This window comes from Solea solea, chromosome 8 (genome assembly GCF_958295425.1).
Source record: "Solea solea chromosome 8, fSolSol10.1, whole genome shotgun sequence".
NCBI lineage: Eukaryota > Metazoa > Chordata > Actinopteri > Pleuronectiformes > Soleidae > Solea > Solea solea.
In genome coordinates, this window is record NC_081141.1 from 10,864,849 (window position 1) to 10,885,003 (window position 20,155).

At 38.5% G+C, this 20,155-nt stretch overlaps 3 protein-coding genes across 5 annotated transcripts; all 3 read left to right on the forward strand.

Annotated features, from left to right (window-relative positions):
• The first annotated feature begins 1,395 nt into the window (after nucleotides 1–1,395).
• Nucleotides 1,396–4,111, forward strand: LOC131463481 (uncharacterized). The gene is made up of 5 exons (XM_058635215.1): nucleotides 1,396–1,665; nucleotides 2,432–2,800; nucleotides 3,095–3,403; nucleotides 3,534–3,635; nucleotides 3,728–4,111. The coding sequence occupies exons 1-5, from the start codon at nucleotides 1,620–1,622 to the stop codon at nucleotides 3,835–3,837; spliced, it is 936 nt and encodes a 311-aa protein (XP_058491198.1). The 5' UTR covers nucleotides 1,396–1,619; the 3' UTR covers nucleotides 3,838–4,111.
• An 82-nt stretch (nucleotides 4,112–4,193) lies between these two features.
• LOC131463482 (granzyme A-like) lies at nucleotides 4,194–9,869 on the forward strand. 2 transcript variants are annotated; one of them, XM_058635216.1, is made up of 5 exons: nucleotides 4,194–7,238; nucleotides 7,440–7,581; nucleotides 8,656–8,794; nucleotides 9,018–9,293; nucleotides 9,391–9,869. In XM_058635216.1, exons 1-5 carry the CDS (start codon nucleotides 7,175–7,177, stop codon nucleotides 9,547–9,549), a joined length of 780 nt encoding a protein of 259 aa, XP_058491199.1. In that variant the 5' UTR covers nucleotides 4,194–7,174; the 3' UTR covers nucleotides 9,550–9,869. The 2 variants fall into 2 exon arrangements, with proteins under 2 accessions (XP_058491199.1, XP_058491200.1); XM_058635217.1 differs by having other exon boundaries at nucleotides 4,194–4,967.
• A 1,977-nt stretch (nucleotides 9,870–11,846) lies between these two features.
• On the forward strand, nucleotides 11,847–19,920 carry pmpca (peptidase, mitochondrial processing subunit alpha). 2 transcript variants are annotated; one of them, XM_058637241.1, is made up of 13 exons: nucleotides 11,847–11,954; nucleotides 13,030–13,235; nucleotides 13,340–13,419; nucleotides 14,600–14,682; nucleotides 14,781–14,875; nucleotides 14,981–15,081; nucleotides 15,550–15,813; nucleotides 16,523–16,615; nucleotides 16,711–16,829; nucleotides 16,952–17,042; nucleotides 17,648–17,710; nucleotides 17,796–17,940; nucleotides 18,810–19,920. In XM_058637241.1, exons 1-13 carry the CDS (start codon nucleotides 11,896–11,898, stop codon nucleotides 18,977–18,979), a joined length of 1,569 nt encoding a protein of 522 aa, XP_058493224.1. In that variant the 5' UTR covers nucleotides 11,847–11,895; the 3' UTR covers nucleotides 18,980–19,920. The 2 variants fall into 2 exon arrangements, with proteins under 2 accessions (XP_058493224.1, XP_058493225.1); XM_058637242.1 differs by having other exon boundaries at nucleotides 11,861–11,954; nucleotides 13,033–13,235.
• The last annotated feature ends 235 nt before the right edge of the window (nucleotides 19,921–20,155 follow it).

Sequence of the window (20,155 nt, forward strand, 5' to 3'; positions counted from 1 at the left end):
AACAAACTGAGCTGGGCCTATAAAATGTGTTTTAGGGAATAAAAAGTTGTCAGGCTCATGTCAGTGTAACTGATGTGTGTTAGTGTTACTATTTAAAAGAAGGGCAGTGATGACTGCTTAACATCGATACAAATGAAAGCAGAGTTGTTTGGGGTAAAGGTTTGCATGATGACTTGATGAGAATAAAGAGAACACTACACCACAAAGTGGTCAAGAAAAGAAAAAAGAAACTAACTGTGGCTAACTGTGATGCACGTGAGACTTTTGTTTCTCAGGCTGAGCTTAACCACTTTTTATCAAGACACAGACCGGTAGTCTGATGCAGAAACCACAATGTGAAAACTGCATGACTGAAGTTTGAAAAAAAAAAAAAATAAAATAAAATTTAAGATTTATTAATCTCCTTAGGGAAATTGTTTCTCTGCATTTGACCCATCCTAGAATTAGAAGCAGTGGGCTTCCACACTGAGTAGCACCCAGGGAGCAATGGAGGTTGGTTACCTTGCTCAGGGCTGACCTGGTGGGGACTTGAACCGGCGACAAGCCAAGTTCCCTTTCCACTTGGCCACGGGCTGCCCAAACAATGACTTGGCTTTGCTGTATTTACATTTTATGAAAGTTGAACTGTGGTTGCGCCTCCCATCTGTAATAAATACATATATATATATACATATTTCACCGTAAGCCAATGACAGCTTCTTACAGGACAATTACACATTAAAAAGTATGATTTCTCTCTCGTGGGAATGTGTAAAAAATGTAAAATATGTAGAAACACTGTGGATCAGTTCAAAGATGAACTGGCTGAACAGGAAATCCTGAAACATGGTAACAGGGTGTGTCCTGGCTGCAAATTATTAATCTCACTTTTGCAATTAGGGCACTTTTAAAAGTTATACTGCAGCTGTAGGTGCTCATATCATAACTTCAAGATCCTTCTTCTTCACACCAGTCCAGTTTTTCATATGATTTTAGTTCAGTGAGGGCAGACTATGAGCCCAACAAACATTTCATTATGTTTCAACATCTTCCTTTTTAGATTATGTTACTTTCCGTAAATAATTGTCTGGAATTCCCTTGAGCTAAAATTTGCTCTAGGTGGAGGAGGAAGTGGAGGTGGAGCTACAAGGAGCTGCTAAAAATAGTGGCACTATTTTTAGCAGCTCCTATAAAGGCTGAACACCTTTTTCTTGCAGTTCTGAGGCAGAGTTCAGTCTGTCACATGACACATGGTTGATAAACAAGACAAAGATACACAACTTCATCAGAAAGAAAATATATGAAACTAAGATTTTTGTTCTGAGAATCATTAAAAAGTGCATTGTCAGATAATAAGCAGGCGTTTTAGTATCTCATTCTCAGTCAAGTATGTGAACATGACGTGAGTAAACAGGTAAGCAGCCAAAGTGGCCTCTCCCACTTTCTCCGTGTCACGCATAACATCACCTCTGCTGTTGATTCATAAGCAGGAGCACAGGGAATTTTTGGCTGACCAGGGGGAGAGAGGATAAACATTGCAGAGGACTTTCATAATAATAAGATTTGAAGAAATCCTGCTGGATGGAAAAGGAAGAAAAAGATACGACACACCACCACGAAGCAGAGACAGATTCTACTGTATGTTCACCTGTGAGACCCAGATTTTGCAGAGACTGGCTGTCCTGGGTAACTGTTTCCAACTATCAACTAACTCTAATCACAAGTTTGTTGTAATGCATTGATATATTTAACCACAGGCAGAACTCTTGTACATTTGACAAGGTGTCATTTATATCAGTGTTATTTGTTCTTTGTTCTTAGTAAGAATCAATTCAGTATATGACAGCACAAGAAAGATTTTGCTGTTTTCTGAAGATCATATATATTACATGTAAAAGAATGTAAACATGTTGAAAAATTCTATATATATATATATATATATATACATCTTTTCCAATAACAAAAAAAATGACAGAGGTTGCACTTCCTAAGTAAGAAGAAATCAAGGACAACATCAGACAAAAATACTCACATTTCTCTTATTATTTTGGCTCAAATCACAACAAAAGTTTGCATGTTTTGGCACGTATCCCTCATCACAGCGTCTGCAGTATTGTGCAGGTTTAACGTTCAAGCTCACAGCTGTGAACCTATATATTTTGGCACATTAAATCCTCACAGTACTGCAAATGTTTGTTTGGGGTGGAGTGGCTCAGTGGTTAAGACCCTACCTTGTGTACGAAAGACATCATGGTCGCTGGTTCGATTCCACCCCTGGTTACTTGATTCCATTGTAAGTTGCTTTGGATAAAAGCGTCTGCTAAATGACATGTAATGTAATGTTTGTGATGATCTGTAGTAAAACAATGCCCTCTTCCATCATTCATTCATGCACAGCCATTACATTTGTTAATATCTCACCTTTTCCCCAACTCTCTGTTCTTCTGCACAGTGGTGTGTCATGGCATAGCAGTGGGTCAGATCACCTCACACTACTTAATAGTGCAGAGGCCCATGTCCTGGTCTGAAGCCCGGGAGTTCTGTCTGAGGCACTATGTGGACCTTGCTGTCCTCAGCACAGAGCAGCAATACTTCACTCTCCTCAATGCCACACTGGCAAACAGAGTCAGCCTTTGGCTCGGTCTGCAGCGCGAGGCGATCTTCAGTAGCTGGACCTGGGTGAATGGGGAGGAGCTGAAGTACCAACACTGGTACAGGTGGAACTATGAAGGCCACTGTGCAACTCTGGAGTCCATGATGGACAGAAATGAGAAGATGCTGGCACGTTACTGTGACGAGTCACACATGTTTGTCTGTCAGGGTAATTAATGTTCATATTTCAATATTAATAATTGTTTATTGTTTCAGGCCAAGATTTGTTTTCATTGTTTGCATATACTACATCTCCAGTGAAAATATACATTTCTATAAATACTGTATTACTTCTTAAACTAGCTCATCTCCACAAGGTAATTCGTATGATAGATATATATCTTTGTAGATATAGGTAATTTTACAGTATATATCCATTGAAGCAGTTTCATGTGTTTGTCAAAGACTGAATTTAATCTTGAAATTCCACATTTGTTTTTGACTTGTTCGCTCCGTCTCGCAGGTCCAGTTTCCCCTCAGCCAGTGATGGCTGAGTCTGTGGGCGTTGAACAGATAAATCTCAGCTGGAATGTCTCCGCCTATATGCAGATGACATCACACAATTACAGTGTGACAATGTGCAGCAGCACATGTAAAACTCATTTTTACCCCTACGCCGAGGGCTCAGCCTCCATGAACATCAACATCTCCAACCTGACTTCGGCCACTGAGTACTTGATTAAGATTGCTGCTTTTGTTGTTCGACCTAAGAACGACACTGGTGAAAATACAATCCTTCAAAGTAAAACAATGGTTTTACAAGTCAAAACAGGTAGGAGAGACTTCAGTGTAAACTTCAAATTTGTTTTGCTGCAGGTTTCTTGACTTTATTTGTTGTAACTACTTCTACCATGTTACGTAAACACTGTCTCTAACTCAGATTTGTATTTTCTCCTCTGTAGCAGATTGTTGTGCACACAATGTCATCACTATCATTTTGAAGTGGCTTAAGCTCATATATCTGGCTATTCCATTCTGGACCCTTTATTGCATCCTGAAAAAAGGTAAATCTCCTTCCTTTTTTAAAAGAAAATATCACTTAAGTCATAATCCGAACACAAAAACATGTTTAATGAGTATCGTTTTTTTTTTTCAGGTGGTGATGCTGATAACGATTTTGAGGCAAGTCATGAGGTCTCATCAGTGAAGTTATCTGAGGACACAGTTATTGATCTGGATCAGGAGAAAACCAGACACGTTGGTTGAAAAGGGGGCAATGTATATCTGTATCTATTACAGAATGTCATCTAATCCTTTAATCATGTTTACAATGTTCACAGACAGTTGTCAGTTCATCTAACCAGCTAAGTGATAGGAACATGACAATGAAACGTGAGTCAATCTAATTGAAGCATAAGCTAAACTTTCATGGCCAACCCGCACCTACGTGGTGGAAACGCAGTCTGAAACTCTTCCCATTTACTTTGAATGGAGCAGCATCAAGCATGGCCAAGTGCTTTGTGAATCCGTTGCTTCGATCTGCCCGTGTTGCGTGTGGCAGAGGTTGTGAAATGTTCAACTTTCCAAGTGGCAGTTTGAGAGGCAGCCAATAAAAACAATTCCTGCACAATCACATAACACAGGCACTAGCCAGTTAAATCAAGTGTTTTAATCAGTTTAAGTGTTTGCTTAAAATTCGTCCCTCAAACAGAGTTCTCCGGTCACTTAAGCAATGTTTGCAACTCATGTGAGGTAGTCGCAGTGGCGTGCAAAGACATTTGGAAGGGCAGGGGCACAAATTATAAGGACACTTAATGCGAAATATTTAAAGGCCACATAGACCGGAAGCTCCAATTAACGCTGCATTTGTGTGTGTATCTGCGTCATTACCTCGTTTATGAAACCCTAAAGTTTCAGAACAACAGTTCAGCCACTGCTGAGAAAATAGTGTTGTATTGTTTTCCTGGGCTCTGCAAAGTGGATCGGCACTTCCTTAATTTGATGTCGTCATCAGAAATCCTCACCACTCCTCTCACCACCGTAGCGCCTCCTGGTGCGGGCACTAGTCCGGGCATATCCGGTTGCGTACATTCAACCGCAGAAGAAGAAGAACTACTCTCTTTGTAGCTGCTGAGATGCAGAGCATCCACCGTGCCAGAGGGGGAGCTGTGTGTCTGAGAGCTGGCCTATCTATTACGTCACTTCCAGGTACCTGGCCAATCACAGGACAGTAGGAAAGCTCTCGTTGGCTGGCCAATCACAACACAGCCCACTTTCTGGGGGTGTGGTATTGGTCTGAAACAGCGCGGCTGAGGAGAGCGTCAGTGAGGAGATATTTTGATCGGCTCGTTAGCAGCGATTAGGAGGATTTTAACCACGAAAACAAGTTAATATATGTAAGTAGACCTCCATAACTAACATATATGTGTGATACAAGCATTCTATGTCGCCTTTAAAGAACACCTACCAGAGGGGCAGGTGCCATGGTAAGATTATGGCAAGTGCGACCTGGGGACAAAAGCAGCCTGGGCCTGGGGACTGAATTTCATGGGGGCACCCATAGGAAACGAAGTTGCAAGGGCATCTTATGCCATGTTTCCACTACATGGTCCGAGCTCTTGCCTCGACTCTATACAGTTTGGTTGGTTTTCCATAACAATATAGTACCTCCTCAATGTGGGTGTAGTACACAGCACGGCTGCATGAAACTGCCGTGACTTTTTTACACAGACAAACTACTGACTAGTGACTTGTAAAACAGTTGTTTTGTGTGTCATTAGAATTAGAATTAGAATCAGTCAAATTAAAATTGTTCAGTACTTTCTCCATGACTGGAACACAGACTCTGTCCGACAGGGTTTGTGGTGATGCTTGCCCGCCGCCCTCGCAGGCTTTCACCAGTGTTGACACTAAATACACCAGACTCCTCTGTTAAATGTTGAGATTTTAGATATTTACTTGGTAATTGTTGGAGATTAACCCACGTTTTCAGGATTGTTAAGTCTTTTTAACTGATCTACACTTCAGCATTGTTCGAAAGTCTGACAACGTCATGCATAGTGTCATCTCAACTCACTTCTAACCTCGACAGAGCAAGCACTGCTTTAGAAACAATCAATTTTTTTAATTTAAATTTTGCTTTATAGGCCACATAGGAATGGCAACCTGTCGCACATTTCCTCATGTTTTACCACTCCAGCGGGAAACTTTAAGTGAACTGCAGCTGAAAAAGGGTAAATCTATCTTTTAGTACATAATATGAAATCCCTCACAATGATGATCCTGTTTATTTCAAAAAGCAGAAGGTAAATGAATGTGAAATTGTCCAGTGTCCCTGAAAAGGGAGTCAACTTAATCTGGCACTTAATCTGGTGTTACAACAACATCATAAAAGAAAAAGGTCATGTTCAGCCTTGAATAATGTATTATATCAGGGAAACTACAACATATGATACAATTCAAATCAAGGCTTATTCAAATTATAAAAGTATTAGACATTATAAAGATGTAACTTTATTTAAAAAAAACGGTATTATTTTTAGGCATAGATTTGCCCTTTGTATACTTTGTAACTAATTTGTGTAACTTTTGTAACAAATTTTTTGTTTTCATCTGTTGTTTTTTTTATTTCAACTTTTGCTTGCTAACTTACTCTAACTATCAAACTCTATATGTTTATACAAAACATATAAATATTATACAGTATATTACAAGATCTTTTTTTTAGGAGAGAGTGTCAGTAATTTACTTTGAGGCCTTCAAGAATATTGAAAACATTGCACTGATTTGCAAAAGGTCACATTTTACGGTACTGTGATTACAACTATAATGTTTCTCAACTAAGCTTAGCCTACAACAGTGTTGGGATAATTCAGGAATCTTTGTTTGAATCTCTAGAGTGCATTTGGGATATAGTATTCATTTGGGATATAATATTCTACTCTGCGATTTTCATAACACCTTACTTTTAAGTACAAATATATTAGGTTCCTGTCACGTTCAAGAACCTTTCGAAATGCAGTTCAAGATGTCAGTGCATGAAAGTATGGTGGCAAACCAATGCTTCCTGAAATTATTTAGTATTCATACATTTTATAAAAAAGTAAGCTTTAATAGCTATTGTAGGAATAGTGAAAGTAAAGGTTTTTGAAAGAGGATGAAGCATTCAATTGTTCTTTTCATTCAACTTTCTACCAAATGTCAGATTTTTGTGAAGTTTTGTCAATAAATAAGCTCATCTCCTCATGTTTGTGTGTACATTCGTTAGTGTTTAACTTTTTGGTTTAGTCTCTGAACCATATGTGGCGTCATTAACAACTGAACAGTGAAAAACGTAGACTGACACATCAGCACTCTCATACTGAGACGTGCGTCACGTTTAAAGAAAAACCTCGACCCCAACTGCCTGTGATTATGCTGGACATGAGAAATGACAGTTACTGTGACCACATTCTTCCATCTGAAGGCACCCTGTTTCTCATGAAAGAGATGAAATTTTGATAAGTGGTCGAACCACATCCTTTGAGCTAAACACATAAAGAGAAGTGTGTGCAGTGCGGGTGGGTTTCAGTGCATCTCAGGACAGCAAAGACAGAGGGTTGAAATGTTCCACCTGAGATATTTCACTCTTTTCTTCTCCTGCATTTTACTCCTCATCGTCTGCTCAAGTGAGTAATATATACACTATATACACAGTATATATATGTATATAAACATATATATATGTATATACATATATATATATATATATATATATATATATATATACATACATATAGAATTTATTCATTAGCATGGTGCAGCCAATGCTGCAGATTTTGATTTGTTGGCAAATTATCTGTTGTTTTGATCCTTTATTTTTGTCTTAGGTCATGGTTCTGAGATCGTTAATGGAAGTGAAGTTGTGCCCCACTCACTGCCTTACATGGCTCTGCTTCTCAGCAACAAACCAAGCTGTGGAGGGGTACTGATCGATCCATTCTGGGTCCTGACAGCTGCACATTGTTCTGAGTAAGAACAAGATTATCACAATATTATCATAATATTTTCCCAACACTATTTAAGGCATTTTAGTACAGTGGTTAACACTGGTACCTCACAGCAAGAAGTTCTCCATACTCTCCATGTCTGTGTGGACTACAATTGCGTGTGAATGTGAGGGTGAATGGTGGTTTCTGTATGTTGGCCCTGTGGTAGCCTGCTGACCTGTCCAGTTATATTCTGCCTCTTGCCCAATGTGAGTTTGTGAAACTAAATTTTAACTGATTCTTCAGCTGTGTATAAAAAGTGACTTTAACACGTTTGCTCAATGTCTGCTGCTTTATCCTCCACATGAGGGTCACAGTGGGCTGGTGTCAGTTCCAGCTGACATAGGGTGAAACTGGCGAGTTACCCTGGACCGTTCAGCCAACATACAAGGACAGACAACCATAGACTCTCATAGTCGCACCCACAGTCAATTTAGAGTGCCAACCTAATCTGCATGTTTTTGGACTGTGGGAGGAAGCTGATGTTCTCGAAGAGACGTACACATGGGGGAGGATATGCAGACTGATTGATTGATTGATTCTTTAATGACAACACAGCCAAGCTGGTGGAATTTGTTTTCAGTACAACATTTTTTCCTTAGCCGGTTCCAACATTGAACAGCGTTAAACATAATATGCAATTACAGACAAACAACACTTTTGGCATCTACAATACATTATTTCACATGCTTGTTGAAGGATGTTCAGAGTAGTATTGTTTTTGGTGGCTCTGTGTGTGTTTTCGCACTTGCTGTACTTGCCACTATGACCTACAGAGGGCGCCAGAGGCTTATTGCATGAATGGGGTGAAGTCTGCCATCCCTGATCGCCTTGTTTTTGATGTGTTGAGGTGGAGATCATTGTCTGTGCACCAGCTCACTTCTTGGTCAATCTGTGCATGGTATTCTGTTTCATTGTTGTCTGTGATGAAGCCCATAATTGTTGAATCGTCTGCAGTCCGGTTGAATCTACATGTTATTTACCAGTAAAATTCTGTGAACTATAATTGTGAATTAAACGCTATACTGTGGGTTGTGGTTTTCTTTTGCTTCTACAGCATTAAAGAGGTGTGGCTGGGGGTACACTCCATCAAAGCTGCTGAAAAGAACGCCAGGCAGATCCAAAAAGTTAAGAAGCAATATCCTCATCCCTGCTATGACAAAACAGAACATGTCAATGACCTCATGTTGCTCAAGGTAAACTCACATTACAGCAGCAGTGAAGATGAAGAATGGATGATATTATGTGCATACTGTGAAAGTGGCGTATGATGAATGAGAAACAGACTTTTATTTGGTTATTTCTTTCATATAGCACCTTTAATCTTTCATCTCCAGCTGCAGTGGTTCAATGTGCAGATGTTCTCACAGACACCACATTTTCATGTAATGTTTTTTTTTTTTATTATCATCATTTCAGCTTCAAAAAAAGGTGAAGGAAACTGACACAGTAAAGTGTCTTAAGTTGGGTAAAGCTGCCAAAGATCCACAAGCTGGCACCAAATGTACAGTGGCTGGATGGGGCCAAAAAAAATTCAAAAGTAAGGAAATGTCAGATGTCCTGAGGTCAGTCACTGTGGCTGTGGTCGACAGGAGGAAGTGCAACTCTCCTGCGTTTTACGACTTCAACCCTGTTATCACCAAGGGCATGATATGTGCTGGTTCAGATGGTAAACATGTTGCCGATACATGCACGGTAAGTTACAGTGATTTTTTTTTACAAGAAATAAACTGACTGCCATTCTTCACATCAGTGACTCTATTTTTTTTATTTATTTTTTTAATCTCTGCAGGGGGATTCAGGAGGCCCTCTGTTGTGCAACGGAGAGCTACTTGGAGTCACTTCTTTTGGCAAGGAGTGTGGCCTCATTAAAAAGCCTGGAGTGTACACTTTCCTTTCAGTGAAACAACTCTCTTGGGTCAAAGAGACGATGAAGAAATCAGACGCATGAGTCACTGTTAAGGAGTTTGTATTTGCCTCCAAGTTAACCAGTTTGATTGCTTAGACTTTTTCTTTGACATATCCACTTTCCCTACTCATATATAATAGGGAGGGGCTTCTGCTGCAGTAAAAACAGGCAAAAAATTTTTTGAGTCTTCTCATTAACGTGACAGCAAATCATTAAAGTGACCACAAGTCCTTGTATATTGAACTCCCAACAGAAAACAAGCAACATGTCAACAATATAGGAAATGTGCTTTTTTTTGAAAATTACATTACAAATGAGTACTGTACATACAAAAACTGGGAAATTGTGGTTTCCTTGAAATGAAAAATAATTGATGTTATATATTAACACACATATTGCTTTATTTTGTTTTTCAATGGGATTTTTTATTTTAAATCAGTTTTTAGATATTCTGCTTTTAACACAAGATGTATTAAAAAAATCAATAAATATAAAATTGATCTTATATGTAATATGTGTAACTGTCATTCCATCTTTGTTTAATCAGATATTTTAAAGGTGAACTTTACCACAATGTATTTGTGCTTGGGCTCCCCTTACAGTTGGTAAACGAAATTGTTTCTTACAACTGTGATAAAAATATACATGTATGTCACAGTAACATGTGCATTTGTTGACAAGCCAACGGTATTGGTGAACTCTGAATTTTCCTGCTACTTAATTTAAGTGTTGACTAACACTACTTAAGGGACACTTAAGTGAAGTTTTTAATGAACTGCAGGTTGTTTTGTCTTGTTGAGGCAAGTCATGACAGCATTGAAAGAATCACTTGAGGTAAAAGAAGGAAGAGGAAATCCATGGTGTTGAAGACAGAGTGGCCAGCATTGTGCAGCTCAGTTAAACAAAGTGTCTCTTCCAACACCTGGTGAATCTCTGCAGTGATGCCTAGAAAATGTATCACAGTTGTTGAGACATTCATGGATTTTTCTCATGATGTCAAGTCAAACCTTATTTTGAGAAGTTACCATGTTGAGCCCACTCCTTCCAGACATGCAGATATTCAGTGTCATGTTTACCCCCAGATACTGAACATGTGTGAGAAAGAAGTGATTTTTTTCAGATTTTTTCTGCATATACAGTATACATATTGTTTTTAAATACATTTACAATCAAACGATGACTGTGCTGTTACCTTTGGGGTGCTCAGTCAGCAGGTATTTCAAATCCCTGAGAGCATGGGTGAGATTCTCCAGCCGGTGCTGCAGGTGGAGGTTTTCTTCTTTCAGAGAGTGAATGGTGTCGTGGAGCTCATAGGCTGAGGTGCAGAGGAAAAACACAGGGATCAACCAAAACACGGTGCTGACCTGCAAGGTACACAACATTATATGAAAGCAGAAAGGTAGCCGTGAGTACTGAATCAAATCTGCTGCTGTTCGTCACAGTCCAGTTCAGTCCTTTTGCAGCTCCACAATGTTTCAATCTCTGGTGGAAATGTTAGTGTTATTCAAGAGCTATTTTGGTTTCTGTGTCAGAGTTGATTTAGTGATGAGTAACTAAATGGGGGCTGGAATGCTCTTTACTTCACCAGCCTCTTAAATTATCAATTGTTCTGCGAGAGACATAGATTGAGCTGTTTTAGAGTTAATTTGCAATTTGTAAGTAAAATATCACATCTAATCAACTCTAATAATTGTGAACTGTAATGCAATTCAAAATGACAAATGGCAAATCACAAAACCCAACAATAGAGAAAAGACATTTAACCTCTTTAACCACCAGTGGAAACAAACTGAAACACAAACAAGTAGATACAACAAACCTATCAAGATATTATCTACTTTATTTTCTCCAGTAATTTTCCAAAACTAGTTCCAATCTTATATTTCTTCTTAAATATCTGAAGTCCCACAATGTTAAAGACAGGTCATTGAACACAAAAGTTACATGAGGTTCAAACATTCAAAGGTTTCTTTACCTCAGTGACTTCCTAGCTTTTGTATGTGAGAGTTTTCATTTATAATCATAATTCTTGGCCTTTGTATGTAAAAAGTAAAAAGGTTTGTAGTGTGTATTGTGTCTAAACGACACTAAGCTTAAATACAATAAAATAAAACAAAATAATCTAATTTTAATTAATTAATCTTTAATTAAGAAGGCTGCGTGTCATGTTGGTAGAATCTGTGAAATAATTTCAATTAAATTAAAAAACTGTAGATGGACGGCTGTCATTACTATCGTAAAAAGAAAAAAAAGTTACTGTATATCATGATGTATATCATAATGTATATAATGCATCGGTATTGCGTTATTTGTTTGTGGCCTCGGCGGAAGTGCTTATGGAGACTGTCATTATGTTCCGGGTTGATTTCCGGTCACAGAAGCTCGAAGATGGCGACTCACATGTCGAGCTGTAGGAGCTTGTGTTTACGCTGGGGTCGTGTTCACAGGTAACTTTTTAAATACTTGTTTTACAGAAACGCGGAAAATCTGGTGTCACCTTCGGCTCTTTCCTGCAAAGTCTCTAAGTTCTTAGCACGCGACGTTAGCTCGCGCAGTTAGCATGGCGCTAACAGTCTGAGCTAATGTTGCCTCATCACTTTTAGTCAATCATTAACGTTTCATCTTCTCATAGTCAATTGTTATATACACACTTTATAGAATGGTTAAATAGAAAATAAAGGGTTGTTACTACTATAAATTATAATGATATCATTTATTTGCTGTAATAATAATAGTGAACCTAATGATTAATGTTTTCCTTATTTTAGACAAATCTTTCATCCACAAGACAAAATGTATAAAGATCCCACCGAGATCCAAATCTATATAAAGTCCCTGAAATTAATGAAATCTAAATTTGCCAGAGACCTTTATGCATTGATAAAGGAAGAATAAAGAATGACCTAACCAACGTGCTTCACTATTTGTTTTGTACCTAATTGTCTGTTGCAGTGTTCTTTATATTTCTGTTTATCTAAATGTTCAAATGCAAAAGAAGTTTAAATAAACAAATAAGAAGTACACATGCTCTAAAAAAAAAAACCTAAAAAAACTTCGACTTACAGCTAAATAGATATCATTTTGAAGGTTGTATCAGATGGAAATATTTATTTGGCGTCATATTCCTATAGTTGTAATAGTGCTTGGTTGTATGTGTGTTTTAATTATTATTTCATTAACGTCTCATAATGTGTGGACTAATCAGAGACTGAACAGAGAAAGCCCTTTTTATTACAACCCTAGAGTGACACTGTGCAACATTTTTTTCAATTTCAAATGGCAGCTTCTTAAAGGCTACATTCAAATTGCCAGTTACAAACTTGTGATTGGAATTTGGCTTGACAAAGACCTTGGTCAAAAAACACGTTTGCTTATTTTTAAGATGATATGGCCATTAGAATAAAGGCTTTTTAAGTTCTTCTTTTACATATATATTATAAGTAAATGAAAACAATAAACACTAAGGCTAGTTTCTGTTTCCACATCTACCTGACGTTTTAAACTATTGCTTTGTTTTTCCAGAAGGTTTGGGATCACAGCTGACAGGAAGTACAGCAGTGGCAGCAGATACCCAAACATCTCCCTCACCACGCCGCTGCCTGGCATCCCCAAACCAGTGTTTGCGTCTGCAGACGGTCATGAAAAATATGAGACCAGGATAACTACTCTAGAAAATGGCCTCAAAGTTGCCTCACAAAACAAGTTTGGTCAATTCTGCACAGTTGGAAGTAAGTTGCAGGAGTGACATGCAAATTATGTTTATATCCACTCTTTTGTTCACAACCAAGCTGAAGTGATTTAAATGTGAATGTTTTCTTTCTTTCCTTTGTAGTTTTAGTAAATTCTGGATCCAGATATGAAGCTAAATATCCAAGTGGAATCGCACATTTCTTAGAGAAACTAGCCTTTTCTGTAAGTATCTTACCTTTTGAGACTTAAAGAAGCTCATGTGTTCACTCTTTGCAGTTAAATTTTATTGTCCCATTAAAGCTTACTGTCACTGCTTACAGTCAGTTTACAGTAAGGTGTGAACTCTGTTATTTGTTGTTTGGATTATGTCTAATGGCGCATTTCCACTGGCTCTACTCGCCTCGGCACGATTAGGTTGCATCTCCACTACAAAAAAAGTACCTACTTAACGTGGGCGGAGTCATCACTGCGCAGCTGAGTGAAACTGCGGTGACTTTGTTTTATACGCGATGCGCGCACACACACACACATTAGTGTCTAGTGACTTCACACCACACCGCACTTCTGTAGTTGTTGGAGATTAACCCACATTTTTAGGATTGTTAAGAAGTTAATTTATCTACAATTTGGCACTGTTTGGCTTGATTTCTGTCCACACATCTCCAGAGTACAGCCTCCTATTCCACAAACTACAGCGGCAGCGGTCTGTGGCTCGCGATCAGCGGAGCTGTCCCTAAATACACCACTCCACTTTAAAAGAATCCTGTTAAATATAGAGGTTTCCCTGATAGTTGTTGGAGATTAACCCACGTTGTTAGGATTGTTAAGTAGTTTTAAGTCATCTACAGTTCGGCGCTGTTTGGCTTGATTTGTATGTGGGAGGTCTCTTCCTGTGACGGGACTCAGCGGCCGGCAGTCTGACCAATCATCGCATAGTACCTACGTTTAAGCACGCTTGGAACCTCGTCTGAGCAGGTACTAAAAATAGTACCTGGTAACAGGTACTAGGCTAGTGGAAACGCTACTCAAACCGTGTCCTACTCAAACCGTGTCGAGTAGAGTCGGTGGAAATGCGCCATAAATGTCCTTAGGAAGTATCTTGGTGCAGTAGAAGTATTGCATAACAACAGAGAAAAGCTCGCAGTTATCCACCTGGCAATGTTGTTTTCCCAACAAAAACTGTTGGCAGTAATGTAGTTGCAACAACTTGAGAGTCACTGCTTTGAAAGATATATTTTTGATTTAAAGGAAGTCAAAGTTAAGAATTAAACTTGTAAAATCCTATTTTAGTTTTTTGGTTAATATTCATGTAGCTTATATTCTTTCATATTGAGTGTAGGGCCTTGAATTGTATTGAACCAATTTGTATGTATCATGGTCGATTGTTGTTGTTTTTTTGAAGTCCACAGCTCAGTACGGGAGTAAAGATGAAATCCTGCTGACACTAGAAAAGCATGGAGGAATTTGTGACTGTCAAACCTCAAGGTATGAGTTCTTTCACTTATGTCAGTGTTTGAAAGTCCATGAAATTCCATGACCATCTAAGTAGAACCTATTTTTTTGGATTGTGTTTTACTGTGCAGAGATACCACCATGTATGCAGTGTCTGCTGAAGTGAAGGGTCTGGACACAGTGGTCAGTCTTCTCTCTGATGCTGTACTACAGCCTCGTCTGCTGGGTGAGTCATGTAATTCCTCCATGAAATGACAGATGAGAGATTGAGAAATGTGTGTGAACATGGAGACTCCTCTGTAGTCTTCATGATAAGCTATTTTTCACACAGATGAAGAGATTGAGATGACCAAAATGGTGGTACGCTTCGAGCTGGAGGACCTAAACATGAGGCCGGACCCAGAACCTTTACTTACCGAGATGATCCACGCTGTGAGTTAAATGTGATTTAGACACACCATTACAAGCTGACATCATTCCTTAACTAGGTAACATAATGTAACACATTTCAGTTGTAACCAGTTAACAAGTTATACTGATCAAAGCAGTTAATTGGGTGATTAAATAGCTATCAAAAAATATCTAATATCTGTTTTTAATTGATTAGACAAGATATGCCTTTATTGTCTCCCTTAGGATAACTTTGTTGTGTGCATTTGACAAAACATGGATGCAGTTGTCTAAGCTATTATCAGTAAACCACATACATATCCATGTATAATGGTAAAATGTAAACCCACACCAGGATTTCAAACCATTGTGTCAAATTAGATTTTTGAATTTGACAATTAGCTTCTTAGCATCACGTAAAGACGACAGAAGAGCTAAAAGATGGAATACTTTAAATTAGGTGCTTTTTATTTTTGAACCAGTGTGTGACTGTTGATTGTTCGTTTCCAGGCTGCCTATAGAGACAACACAGTCGGACTGCCACGCTTTTGTCCTGTGGATAACATAGACAAGATTAACAAAAAAGTACTGCAAAACTACCTGCGTACCTACTACTGTCCTGAGCGCATGGTGCTGGCTGGAGTGGGCATTGAGCACGAGCAGCTGGTGGAGTGTGCCAGGAAATACCTGCTGGATGTGAAGCCAGTGTGGGGAACGAGCACTGTGTCCAGAGTGGACCTGTCTGTAGCACAGTACACAGGTGGCATTGTCAAGGTAATTCATCGGGTTTATTACATTACATTACATCACATGTCATTTAGCAGACGCTTTTATCCAGAGCGACTTACAAGGGAATTTGAGTACAATCAGCCAGGGGTGGAGTTGAACTTGCGACCATGATGTCTTTTGCACACAGGGTACCGGTCTTAACCACTGAGCCACACCACCTATATTTGGGCCTGAATGTTTTCCACAGCTGATGTTTATCTGGAAAAGAGTTTCAGTTTTAAAGGAATTCTAGCTTCACAAAAAAAGAATCATGGGGTGGAAACACAATAACACAATTATTTTTTTTTTTCACTTAAACATGTACACATGTTTTTTGGTCACCGATTTGAACATGGAATTGACAAATTACTTTTAATGCATCACCTACTAGTTAATTAGCAAAGCAATCACCAACTGCCTTGTTTTAACATTGTCTTCTATTAATAGATAGTCTAAAATATTAGTATATCTTAATATTATAATATTGCCACCTTCATATGAACTTTTCCTTAATTTGCAATTTGACAAATCAATTTCCTGAAAAACATTAGATGTGACACAACAGTCGCTGAACAGTAACTACTGTATATTTTTTTTTTTTTTATTAAATATCTGAATGTTTACATTGAGGGAAATTTCACTGTCATAAGGAAATGCCATGAATTCTGCTGTAGTTGATTATGTGAGATAATGGCTTTCTCTTTTTATCTGACAGATGGAGAAGGACATGTCGGACGTGAGCCTTGGCCCCACCCCGATCCCAGAGCTCACCCACATCATGATCGGCCTGGAGACCTGCTCCTTCCTGGTGTGTGTTTGTGGTGCCTGGATTCTATCAGTTGTGTGATTCGTGTAAGCTTCAAGGTCCGAAAATTAAAAAATAAAGTTTTTTCTTTGTAATAGGAGAATGACTTCATCCCATTTGCTGTGCTCAACATGATGATGGGTGGAGGAGGCTCCTTTTCAGCAGGAGGACCTGGTAAAGGCATGTTCACCCGTCTGTACCTGAACGTGCTCAACAGGTGAACAGCTGAAGCTCCACTGTTTGGCTTCACTTCACAGTTCAGACTCTGCTTCATTAATTCAACTCCAAACAACAGGATGTATCGGTTGTCACTAATTTAGCTTTCTGTGTTTGGTGCAGGCATCACTGGATGTACAACGCCACCTCCTACCATCATAGCTACGAGGACAGCGGCCTGTTGTGTATCCACGCTAGTGCTGATCCCAGACAGGTTGGTGCAACGCTAGGGCATCTTCAGGTTTTGAAACGTTAGATATAGTTTCTGTTCTGATTTTTCAGTTTTCATTGGTTTATGCATGCACCTTTTTTGTCCTCTTAAAGCTCAGGTCTGTTACGTGTAACTTATATTAATCCTCCTCACTTACCAATAGCCCTCAATAAGTAAAGTTGTCTGGGAAGACTGTTGCCCTTGCATTGTATACAGCAGAGAAAAAGTGCAGCCAACATTTTTTCAGTTTTCAACATGTTGGGTGTAAAATAAAATGTGCTACACTGCAATGATAAATAATTCCAGCCTATAATGGCTTTCCATTATACTTTTATACATTATTTGAAGCTGAAATGGGTATTTAACTGTCAGATTACCTTATTGTGCTTTTGCAGCTTTAGTAATGAATAACTTTCAGCCAGTTACATATTTACAGAAGAAAGTTGAACCATGTCAGATATCTCATTCAGAGACATTTTTGATATTTATTGAGTTTTTCTTCATTTCATGTGATGTATGAGTGAATATTCTTACTTTAATGGTCTGGTAATTCAGTTGGTTTAGTCTTTGCTGATGATCACGTTTGAATTCTTGCATTTTCTCTTCAGGTGCGAGAAATGGTGGAAATAATAACCAGAGAATTCATCCAGATGGCTGGAAACGCAGGAGAGGTAACGCGGTCATCTCGATTCACAGACATGTTAGTTATTCTTACATGATCTAACAAGCATTTTATCTTTTCACCTCTCTGTTCAGATGGAGCTGGAGAGAGCCAAGACTCAGCTCAAGTCCATGTTGATGATGAACCTGGAGTCGCGGCCTGTTATTTTTGAGGATGTCGGTCGGCAGGTTCTCTCCACAGGAAAGAGAAAGCTGCCACATGAACTCTGTGACCTAATAAGTGAGTATTGAATGGAAAAAAATATATACAGTATATAGTGACTTGTAAAAATGTCCTCAAATTATGAAGAAATCAATAAGTGGTTTTGATTTGTGCTTTTTAATTATAATTATAATTTCAGTTTTTTAATCATTTCACTCTTGCAAATTTTAAGCACTGATCATTATTTATTTCACCTTTTGTATATTTTATCTTTTTGTTGTCTTTTATCATTAGTAGTATCAGAAAAGAAATTCATTTCTAAATCTGAATAAATCATTAATTCAATTTTACATCCATTGTTTTAGTCAATCATCTTTTCTGTTACATTTAGACTTTGAATAGCCCTTGATTATTAATTAATTAGGTGCCGTATAAACAAAGTTTAACCCTGTAACACAGAGTGTATCGCAGCCGACATGTTTGTGCTATCGGAAAAGGTTTCTGAAAGCTGAGAAGTTGCATGTCAAAGCCAAAATGTGGTTATTATTATGGTAATTTAACTCCCGCTGTCTTTGTCACCAGAAAGGAGAGAGTTGGAAAAAACACCTTTTCATAGTTTCCATTTTTTGGCCTGTTTTTGGGCATTGAGACAAATACTCAAATGTTATTTTAAATATGTTTTACATTGTTGTGTAAAACATATTTCTGGTGTTCATATACAACTTGTGTTTTCTCTCAATAAAACTTGAGACACTATTTTTAACATGCAGTAAAGTGTAAGTTACTGCCAGATATTGAAAGTTATTCTGGAAAATGGGCAAAAGCACTTACTCACAGGACATTTTCTGGCCCTTTTTATGGTTAAAAAAAGCAACAACAAAAAAAGGCAAGACAGACATTTTGAGGCTTAGTTGTCAAAGGGTTAATTGATTTTGTATAATTTCCAGGCAACGTGACAGCCAGCGATATTAAAAGAGTGACCACGAAGATGCTGCGCAGTAAGCCTTCAGTCGCGGCTCTGGGAGACCTGACGGAGCTGCCGTCATACGAGCACATCCAGGCCGCACTGTCCAGCAAGGACGGACGTCTGCCCCGCATGTATCGTCTGTTCCGATAGAGCCACGCTCACCGCGGCCACTCAGCCCACATGAACTGAAAGATAGAAGATTACCCTTATGTTCCCTCCCATCATGCAGCTGGACACAGCTCAGTCAGGGAGGATGCAACATCCCTGACACTGGGATTAAATAAAAAAAAAAAACTCTCAAAAGCATATACGGTTGGAGTATATGTATTGACTGTTGGTGGCCAGGAAGCCATATGTCAATATTTACTGATGTGTTTTAAAAGGATGTTTCACCCCAAGCCACCACGTTTTGTTTTTACACAGTGAAATACACAAGCAGAGATGAGTTCATGACGCAGGTACTTTTCATTGAGCCTGTCAGTTTTCAAACCTTCAACTCCTTTAGTTTCACACCTCACACTTTCTTTTCATCCAGAGCAAATGTAAAAAAGGAACCAACTTTGAAATACTCAACTATTTATACAACAGCACTTGGTAATCTGCCTTTACTGACTCAAGAGAAACAATACACAGTACTGCTTAATTCAATAATTATAAAGAAATATGTATGGCCACCTTTACAAGTGAAGCCAGTTTGTGCTCGAGACTGAAAACATGGTTTTAGTCACAAACGTCTCCTGGAGAGACTGAAACCTGATTCTGTCTGCATTTGTGTGTGTGTGTGTGTGTGTGTGTTTGTGCGTGCGTGTGTGTGTTGTTACCCTTGTAAATTCCAATAAACTTTAAGGAGATCATTTACAGGCTGAGTTTGAGTCTGACAAGTCATTAACAATCTGGCACAAAGTAAGGTGAGATGTGGGCTGGTGCTCTGATCCTGTGTCTTATTTTCGGTCTGAATTTTTAGTCGCATAATAGTTATTTACATTAAGCATTGTCTTGTGTTTTAACATGCTGATGATTAAGTATAAAAGTTGTCATTTAAATATATTAAAAAGATGCTTGTTCATTTTGATAGCACGTTATGATAATGACATATTCTCTTCAGTTGCTTTTAACAAACATTGATATTAATATTGTGATCCTGAAACCAACAAAGATAACAATCTTTTCTTCACTCCAACAGCAGAAATGTACTCATACATACACCATATCTGTGAACTAAGAGGTTTACAACTGCCAGGGAAAATGACAAATATTATTACCATTATATCAGTGGCTTCTGTCCAAAGTGAATATATTAAATGTGACCTCTGTTAACATCGGGTA